General features: G+C 40.3%; 1 protein-coding gene across 1 annotated transcript; it reads right to left on the bottom strand.

The window, feature by feature from the left end:
- Positions 1 to 8,964: 8,964 nt before the first annotated feature.
- Smp_081030 (hypothetical protein) lies at positions 8,965 to 9,588 on the bottom strand (the record flags this gene model as incomplete). The annotated part of the gene is made up of 1 exon (XM_018789141.1): positions 8,965 to 9,588. Exon 1 carries the CDS (start codon positions 9,331 to 9,333, stop codon positions 8,965 to 8,967), a length of 369 nt encoding a protein of 122 aa, XP_018654614.1. The 5' UTR covers positions 9,334 to 9,588.
- Positions 9,589 to 10,511: the final 923 nt, after the last annotated feature.

Genomic DNA, 10,511 nt, shown 5'->3' with positions numbered 1-10,511 from the left:
ATGGGCCAAAATCGAGCTGTTTACTTTCTTCATCAGACCTTTGCTTAGCCACGCTGGGAGGTGTTCACGAGCACGAAAATGTAAATTTCTAGAACTTCGACCAATATAACTTGCTCCACAGGAGCAGTCGAACTGATAAATACAAAATGAAGTGGTCATTCTAGGTACTTCATCTTTAAGCCTCGGTGTCACCATTGGACGCGTAGAAAACACCAAACGTAGTTCACCGGCGTTGAAAGATTTTTGGATAGATCTGCGTAATCTCTGAGTAAGGATTTCGCTTGCTGCATCACCCCTGAATTGTAGGCGCATGAACAATGACTTCTTCTTGACCGTTTGGATTTCGCCTATTTTCACTTTCAAGATTAGTTTTGTTTACGTTTCAGTTCGAGTAGTGCATCCAATAACTCTTTTCAAGAAAGAGAGTCAATGCATTTTATATATTATGTTACGAACTCCGTAAACATGCAATAGGTGACAGTATAATATCCATGCAGATTTCTGCGGTCTTGTGTTGAGTGATGATCACTTTGAATATGTACATTTGTACGTTTATTGCTTGATATAAAGATACTAACAGATATGAACTTATATAATCTCGTCGACTTATTCCCAGTTACTGGAATATGATCTTGATGAGGGAAGTTCTAATGTGATCTCCTCAATGTCTTTCTTACTCAAGGAATATATTAATGTATGTTAATGTATGTTATAGCCTCTGCCAGGGAAGTCCTACTCACTGCCTTCTCGTGGCGGGGGTGTTGTTTACGAAAGTGAGAGGACGAAAAGCTAATGTCCGGCGCTTTAACCGGGTTGGTGGACACGGAGGGTACACCTAGGGGAGTTGGAAAACCCTGATTCCAAACCAATGGTGCACATGGGCTCCAGTATCCTGATGGAACGAATGGCGTATGAACCTGCTGCTGGTCAACGGCTACCATGGGACTGCATCTCCTCACGATGCTCCACTGCCTTGTGGATCAGACCTTTCGTTCAAAGGCTCGGGGTGTGGCCCCCTAAGAAAACCACCTGCTTCAGTTCGGGCACCTAGGCAGTATCACAGCCCTCAAGCAAATCGGATGAGATTTGTATGGCGCATATTTATCTGGTGCTTTTTGTACCAATATTTATGTGTTTAAATAAATAATAAATAAATAATGTTAAAGAACAGTACAAAGAAAAACATTTAAACTGTACCGTACGTTAGTTTCCACAATTTTATTATTCAAATGCTAGAAAGACAGTCGAAAACAATTATTTAATCACTCGGATGTATGTTAGACGAAAAAGGCTAAAGTGAACAAAGAATATCCTGAATGATTGTTTCAAACTATAGTACTTATAGCCCTATTTTACCGGATATTTTAATTAAAGACAACAAAACGTCCAGTCTAACCCTGCCCGTGGCTCTTCAGGGGCTACTACCGGTCCCAAACCTCTGTAAAGGAGGAGGTTTGGGCGTGGAGTCGGAAACCCCATTCTTTAGAAAACAACTTTGCTAAGAAACGCAAACCAGAATAAACAATTTAAACTCTGCCCTGGGAATTGAGGAAAGAATGATGACGCCTCAGGATGAAAGCCGAGATTTTTCAGAAGTCACGAGGCCGATGCCCCTTTTAACAAGCGGAACAACACTTTTTATAGGTACATGGAATTTCCGGGCAACGTAGGAGACCAGTCAAATAGCAACGGAAATGAGGAGATACAACTTGGTAGTACTCGGAATCAGCGAAACCTATTGGACCTAAGCTGGACACCAATGGCTAGATAGGAGAGGGATGCTTGTGTACTCTGGTCACGAAGAAGAAAATGCTCCACACACTCAGAGAGTTGCTCTAATCCTGTCCAAAGAAGCACGAAATGCAATTGTAGGATGAGAATCTCACGGATCCAGGATCATCAGAGCATCATTCAAAACAAAGAAGGAGGGAATCACAATGAATATTATCCAATGTTATGCACCCACCAATGATAGCAATGACGACATTAAAGATCAGTTCTATGAGAGGCTGCAATCAATCATAGCAAAATACCCAGGAAGGAACCTGACCATCCTGATAGGAGATCTAAACGCCAGTCGGAATGGACAATACCGGATATGAAGATATCATGGGATGACATGGACTAGGAGAAAGGAACGATAATGGCAAGAGATTTGCAAACCTATGTGCATTCAACAAATTGGTTATAGGTGGCACAATATTCCAACACAGACGCACACACAAAGTTACATGGATCTCACCGGACAACACCACGGAGAACCAGATTGGTCATATTTGCATCATTAAATATATTCACAAGACGTGAGAACCAGAAGAGGAGCTGACATAGCTTCAGATCACCATCTGGTGGTTGTCAAGATGAAACTGAAGCTAAAGAAGTATTGAACAACTGAAAAACACCATTACAAAGGTTCGATGCAGTCGTCCTTCGGCATACCAACAAACGAATTCAGGATAACCCTCAACAACGAGTTCCAAGTCTTACACGATCTACTGAAAGAGCAACAAAACACTGCGGAGGGCAATTGGAAAGGGGTCAAAGAAGCGCTAATTTCAACGTTGTCAGAAAGCACTAAAGTCAGACACAGAAGTAAGTGAAAAAATGCTCCATATTCTATTCAGGAAGATTTGGGAGGAAGAACAAATGCCGACGAACTGGGGAGAAGGATACCTCATCAAGATACGAAAGCAGATCTGAGCAAATGTGAGAACTACAGAGGCATAACACTACTGTCAGTACTAGGAAAGGTTTTTAACAGAGTGTTGTTGAACCGGATAAAAAACTCAGTAGACGTCTAGCCTCGAGATAAACAAGCTGGATTCCGTAAGGATCGGTCGCACATAGACCAAATCGCAACACTATGGATCATTATTGAACAATCAATTAAATGGAACTCGTCACCACATATCAACTTCATTGACTATGAGAAAATATTTGACAGTGTGGATAGGAGAACATTATGGAAACTCGTTCGACACTATGGAGTACCTGAGAAGATCGTCAACATCGTTCGGAATTCATACGACGGACTACAGTGCAAAGTGGTGCATGGAGAACAGCTGACAGACGCATTCTATGTGAGGACCGGAGTCAGACATGGCTGCTTACTCTCCCCCTTTCTCCTGTTGGTTAGAGTTAGGAATCATTCGACCATCAAACAGCCCATGGGCAACTCCTTTACACATGGTCCCTAAGAAGGACAGCAACGATTGGCGTCCAACTGGTGACTATCGGCATTTGAATGCGAAAACCATTCCCGATTGTTACCCGTTGCCTCACATTCACGATTTGATAGCAACCTTGAAAGGTACAACTGTCTTTTCGAAAATCGACTTGATTAAAGCCTATAACCGAATCCCTATGGCTATTAAGATATTCTGAAAACCGCCATCATAACTCCCTCCGGACTCTACGAATTTTCGCAAATGCCTTTAGGCCTAAGAAATGCTGCCCAAACCTTCCAAAGGTTCATCGATGACGTTTTCGGAGGTCTCAACTTCGTACATGAGTATGTTGATGACTGCTTGATAGCAAGTCCGGACAGAGAATCCCATCTCCAGGATTTGGACATTGTGTTCGGACGACTGCAAAAGTATGGCATTACTGTGAACATTCAGAAATGTCAAATCGGAACCAACTCCTTAGATTTCCTAGGACACACTATTGATGCTCAAGGCATCCGACCTCTTAGAAGCAAAGTGGCGACCATTCTGGATTACCCAGAACCGACCACTATTGAGCGATTGCGCACATCTAACGGCCTTGTAAGTTTCTATAGACGGTTCATACCAAAATGAGAGTCGCTTATGAAACGTCTAACCGGCCAACTTCGTAAAAGTGAGAAATCCATTAATATGGATGACACCGCGCGAAAAGCACTCTCCACAATTAAGGAACTTATTGCAAAGGCAACCCTGCTGGCACATCAGGACTTTAAGCGTCCATTAGTATCGCAGTAGACACAGTGGGTTAACCAATCTTGTCAACCTACAGTTGAAGAATATCTGGAACTCAAAACAACTGTCAACCAATATTAAAGTTGGAATCTTCAATACGAACGTCAAGATAGTTCTACTCTACGGAGCTGAAACTTGGAGAACTACCACAACCATCATCAAAATATACAAGTATTTATAAACAATTGTCTACGTAAGATACTCAATGTCCGTTGACCGAATATCATCAGTAACAACCTACTATGAGAGAGAACAAATCAGGTTCCAACTGAAGAGGAAATTAGGAAATGACGTTGGTGGTGGATAAGACACACACTGAGGAAATCACCAAACTGCATGATGAAGCAAGCGCTAGCTTGGAATGCTGAAGGGAAACGGAAGAGAGGGAGATCAAAGAACACACTGAGTCGAAATTTGGAAGTAGACATAAATATAGTGAATAGTAACTTGAAACAACTGGAAAGGATCGCTCAGGACAAAGTACGATGGAGAATGCTGATAAGTGGTCTATTCCCCTCCATGAGGCGTATTTGTTGTAAATCAGTTTTGGTATAGTTTTGCGTGTTTCCAAATTGTTTGTAAAGTTTTTTACCGAACCATTTATACATTTTTATAATCGCACTTAGTATTTGATATAATTGACTTGGAGCATCTAACCTATTGGTTCTCGGCGTAGCTAGATAATTTTCTATTTAGGTTACACATAGAGTCATTCAATGTTTGACTCTACGCATTTGATTAAATGAAATCCTTTATATTCACTCTTTCAGATTAAACGTGTTTACCTTTCTTCGATTCCATTCACTGTGGAAAATGGTTTAGTCACATCCAATTTCAAACTAGCGAGAACTCGACTACGGGAAACCTTCTCAGATAGATTACGTTTGTTGTACGAAGAAGCCAGCGCATAATATCATATTACTGTTTTATTTCTATTGAAATCTGAAATACATAATGTGATGCATAGATACATAAATATCTCTTTAAAAAGTCCACATCCTTCCCACTAACATTTTATAGTTACTTCTATATAAATCATTATGAATTAACCACTTAAAGTTTTCTTACCTCTTTTATCCCTAATCCTGTAGCCAATCCAGTGAATATCATGCACTCATGGATTTTTGTTTAAATGAGATCAATGTTTTTCTGATACCAATATTTTGTGTCGAATATGTTTCAGTATGACTTATTTGTGTATTTTTATTCTTATATCAACGCTATTTGAAGTCCGATCTAATATTAATTTCTCTTAATATCACGTAGGTTATATTCATTTTAGATGTGCCTTATCATGGAAAGATAATTATTGCTTTCCGCCTTATAGAATGTTTACCAGATGTCTGGTTTCCAGTACGTTTCAAATGTATGATTAGTTTCTAAATGTCGATCGTTTCTGAACTCGACAGTTTACTGTCTTTTATTTCCGAGCTCGTTTTTATCTTCTTTTCGAACTTATTGACCAATCCGTCCTGTCATTACAGCAGGCTGACACTCGACATTCTTACCAAGTTTATTAATCGTGCCTTCACACAATTTTGAAAATCACAGATTATTGTATGCAAAGAAAAGGAATATCCTCTCTTATTCAGTCCTGATTCTCTAACCAATTTTAGATTTTATCCCTGGCATACTTTTCCAGTGATTGCTCTAAACCAATGGCATCATATATACATCGTGAATTTGGATTATATGGCTCAGAATTGATCTCAATGACATAGATGCATTAACTATTTCCCTTTTCTTAGATCTTGAGTTTTAAGGCTGTGTGATTTTTCCTATTTCTCCGACTTATTGTCTATGCCAAATTTTTGTACTCCTACTGCCATTGTTGCTACTCTTTTCCCTGATAATTTCATCCGAATATCTTCATGTAGCGTGACGAGTTCAACCAATACACATAAGCGTTAGGTTCAAAGTTGATTATGACTGGCTGACTATCTCAGATAACCGTGCTCTCTATGTGGATAATTACTATCATGCATTCGTACTGGCTCTCGTATTGCGTGAAGTTATCTGCAGGCCAAATACATATGATCCAATCAATGGAGAGTCATCTCTTAACCTTAGTGAGTTTCTTATGATTTTGACGTTGTAGGTCTGAAGACATAGCAAAGCACAATTAGTAAATACTGAAACTTTCAGCTTCAGTTTTGAAAGGACAGGAGTCTGGACAGCCTATTCTGGTTCTGGCAATAGGAGTGTCTTAGTCGATTCAACCTTCTTCTTGACCCGTTGACAGATGGGGATTCAACCACGTGTTGAGACCACGAGTTCTACTGGTTGACAGTTCTATGAGATAGTCCGTATTTAGTTGACAGGTAATTAGTTCTGGACTTGCGAACTATTTTAGAATGTCACTATGGAGTTTCTGTTCTCAAAGACAAGGAAAGTAAAGACACGCAAACCTCTCGTCACATGGGACCCTTGAGGCTCCTGAAATAAACTTATTTGCTATTCTTTAAACCTTTTAGAATAGCTCTCTGTGCGTTTAGCCAAGTCCTAATCATCTGTATTCCATACTTCTTATCAGATGTGGAAGTCTTCATAATCCAGTAGTCAACAACTAGAAGAAAAGGGGAATACGAGAGTAGGCAACCTTGTATAATACTAGTCTTCACCGGTAGTGTATCAATCAGCTACCGTCCGTGCATAAATTTCCAATTCAGTTGATCTTAGGAATTCCATAATTTAGTGATGGCCTTCTCGGGTACTCTATAGTGTCCCCGATTCCAAAAGGTTTTTCTATTCGCGTCTTTAAATGCCTTCCCATAATGAAAAATATTGATGTGTAACGATGAGTTTCATTCGATCAACTGTTCAATAATTCTTGACGATGTCGCATTTTAATCTGCATATACTACGTCCCTACGAGAGCCGACTTGGTAAACTCGAAATTGGGCTCCTAATTAGACTTTCATTCGGCTCGGGAACAACCCATTAAAAACTTTGGACGCAACTAACATCAGTGCAGTCCCGCTGTGGTTCTGTCATTTCCTAATATCACCTGTATTTGATACACGGGTCTCTCCGGTCTCATATCAATTTTTCTTCCTCCCAGATCTTTATAAAAAGAAAGTGGGACATCTTTACAGTTGCCTATGTTTCTAACTTCAGTGCTTTAGCTAGTAACTGTCTGGCGTTCTGTAGTTCTTTATTTGTCTAATGAATTTGGTTTCTTCCATTGTTGGTTGGGTTCCAGGTATTAGTTTATATGCAATTCTTCAAACCTTTTACGATAGCTCTCTGTGTGTTTAGGCAAGGGCTAGATGCTTGTATGCAGTACTTCAGTTTTTAACAAGTGAAAACTACAAAGTTAGGAATGTCTTGACATACACGTGACTGGAATCTCTACGTAACGGCTATAAGTTTTGAAGACGTTTACCATATATTGCATGGAAGTGCTCAGTAGTTTTCAAATCTCGGGTAATATTTGCCCCTGCGTCATTTGTTGTCTGAACAACGGGTAGCTCGACATTGTTCGCTGCGCATGTATTTGTACCCTGTTGACCAATATACATCACAATACATTCGGGAACTTTCAGCTGCAAGTACCGAATCCTGACCCATTCAAATAGTTTCTGTGGCTACGAACTATCCCCTCGGTGTTGTATCGCTCTCCATATCTTGATATTCTCGGTGTGTAACAAGATCGATAATAATAGAAGACTAGGAAGGTCATTTGCACATAGAAACAATAAAACTGGTCCGAAAACTACCGTGGGAGATCCCACTAGGAACTTTTTCATCCAGAAAACTTATGGTCAACTGATACTCCTGGGCTCTTCTTCACAGTTATTCTCAAGTACTATTCATTCTTTACACGTCCGTTCACTATTCGAAATGAAATGTGTTTTTTGATCTCCCTCTCTTCCGTTTCCCTTCAGCATTCCAAGCTAGCGCTTGCTTCATCATGCAGTTTGGTGATTTCCTCAGTGTGTGTCTTATCCACCACCAACGTCATTTCCTAATTTCCTCTTCAGTTGGAACCTGATTTGTTCTCTCTCATAGTAGGTTGTTACTGATGATATTCGGTCAACGGACATTGAGTATCTTACGTAGACAATTGTTTATAAATACTTGTATATTTTGATGATGGTTGTGGTAGTTCTCCAAGTTTCAGCTCCGTAGAGTAGAACTATCTTGACGTTCGTATTGAAGATTCCAACTTTAATATTGGTTGACAGTTGTTTTGAGTTCCAGATATTCTTCAACTGTAGGTTGACAAGATTGGTTAACCCACTGTGTCTACTGCGATACTAATGGACGCTTAAAGTCCTGATGTGCCAGCAGGGTTGCCTTTGCAATAAGTTCCTTAATTGTGGAGAGTGCTTTTCGCGCGGTGTCATCCATATTAATGGATTTCTCACTTTTACGAAGTTGGCCGGTTAGACGTTTCATAAGCGACTCTCATTTTGGTATGAACCGTCTATAGAAACTTACAAGGCCGTTAGATGTGCGCAATCGCTCAATAGTGGTCGGTTCTGGGTAATCCAGAATGGTCGCCACTTTGCTTCTAAGAGGTCGGATGCCTTGAGCATCAATAGTGTGTCCTAGGAAATCTAAGGAGTTGGTTCCGATTTGACATTTCTGAATGTTCACAGTAATGCCATACTTTTGCAGTCGTCCGAACACAATGTCCAAATCCTGGAGATGGGATTCTCTGTCCGGACTTGCTATCAAGCAGTCATCAACATACTCATGTACGAAGTTGAGACCTCCGAAAACGTCATCGATGAACCTTTGGAAGGTTTGGGCAGCATTTCTTAGGCCTAAAGGCATTTGCGAAAATTCGTAGAGTCCGGAGGAAGTTATCCGTTTCTTGTCTTCTAGAGACAGAGCATCTACGTGAAACGCTTCTTCGCGGGGTATGTGACGGTCTTCGGTCATTACGAATCCCAAGTTAACTTGTAAGTGTTTCACATAATTTCGTAATGTGTTTCTGGGTCGTTTGAGGTTTTTCTTTGACTGAAAAAGCTTCGACAAAGAAGATTCGGATTCTGATCTAAGATGCGGTCAGCGTATACAGGCAGCTGTTTACGCGTTTATTTGAAACGAGATCAGTACTCTGTACCTGTGAGGGATTTTGGTTAGGAAAGTGTTTGAATAGGCCACCGATGAATGTTTTTTGACTGATAACCTCTCTCATTCTTAGCAACATATCTATCAGAGAACCATGTCGCAGGTCAATATTATTAAGGAGTTGATCTAACTTCTGTCGATCGGTTAGATCACTGCGTTTCAAAATAGACCTTTTTAGAGTTTTGTAAGGTTCCGAAACATCAATTATAAACATACTAGGTGTGTCCGACCTGTTGAATTCGTGCTGTAATGCCTTTACTTCCGCGAGGAATTGTGCGCGTGGACCAGTCATGCCCTGCTCGTAGAAGTTAACTTCTGGGTGGCAGAGCCAGGCCTAGTTGTTGACTGGCCAGAAGGGCACTAGTTGAAACAAAGGTGGGGACATAAGCATCTTGGGTGTCTGTTTCGTCATGGTGAAATATCAAGTACGAGAATGAACGAGGAAAAAAGAAATCCAAAAGATTGAAAAACAATATCAGAATATATAGAAATCAAAATAGAGCAATGATTTATGAGATTCCAAAACGGAACAGACTCACACTATATGGGTTGGAGTACCAGATCACGTCGGGCTCACCACTGAGGATGCCACAGGTACTGTAGTTTGACAACACTTTACCAGCAACACCTTCTATAATTGAATCGTGCCCACCCAGTGAAATCAAAAGTCAGAAGCGAGGAGGTTGGAATATATATTTGATAGGTTATCAATATATCGTGGATCGACTGATTTAAACTGGCTAGTGATCACAGGGAAATTGAGCACGACGTTCCTACTCGTGATCTGGTGCGGATGCATGACTGAGCGCCTTCAACTAGGCGAGACCATTAAAACTAATGTGGTCAGCATCCAATGTCGAGAACTTACATAGCTATTGATTTTGGGGATTAATTTACCGCTAGAATGGTAATAAAGTAGTCAAAGCTGTTTAAAGTTCGACGTCTTTACCAGTTACAGCTTTATGACAATAGTATTCCGGACCAGTCAAATTAGAAGTCGGTAGTGAAGACGTCTGAAAACATCGATACGTGGAGAAGCATTAAATATAATCTAAGAGCTGTAAACGATGCGTAGAACGGTGTGCCCACTTGTGGACTGGTGCGGATGCATGATCGAGCAACTTCAACTGGATGTGTTTGGTAATGCTAATGAAGTCAACCTCAATGTTGAAGACTTACAGAGTAATTGATTTTGAGGAATTATTCACCACTACAACTCAAATGAATTCCTATTTTTCAGTCTTGTCATACACATCGAAATTCAGATTGCCAGTGTCTGAATACTGGGAAGTTACGCTGAATTATCTCATGGCTTTGCGCACGTTACAACTTATCCATCAATGTGATCTTGATTTTGAGCTATAACATAAAATTTTATTTTCTATATTGATTTGACTGTAGGGTTTATTTTTTCGTTGAAATGGACAGTTGTGAAGACAGAATTTGTAAGCGCAGTGTCACCTTTCCGTA

Source organism: Schistosoma mansoni, chromosome W (assembly GCF_000237925.1).
Source record: "Schistosoma mansoni strain Puerto Rico chromosome W, complete genome".
Taxonomy (NCBI): domain Eukaryota; kingdom Metazoa; phylum Platyhelminthes; class Trematoda; order Strigeidida; family Schistosomatidae; genus Schistosoma; species Schistosoma mansoni.
Note: the sequence above shows the minus strand (reverse complement) of the source record. Positions and strands in the feature narration are given on the sequence as shown.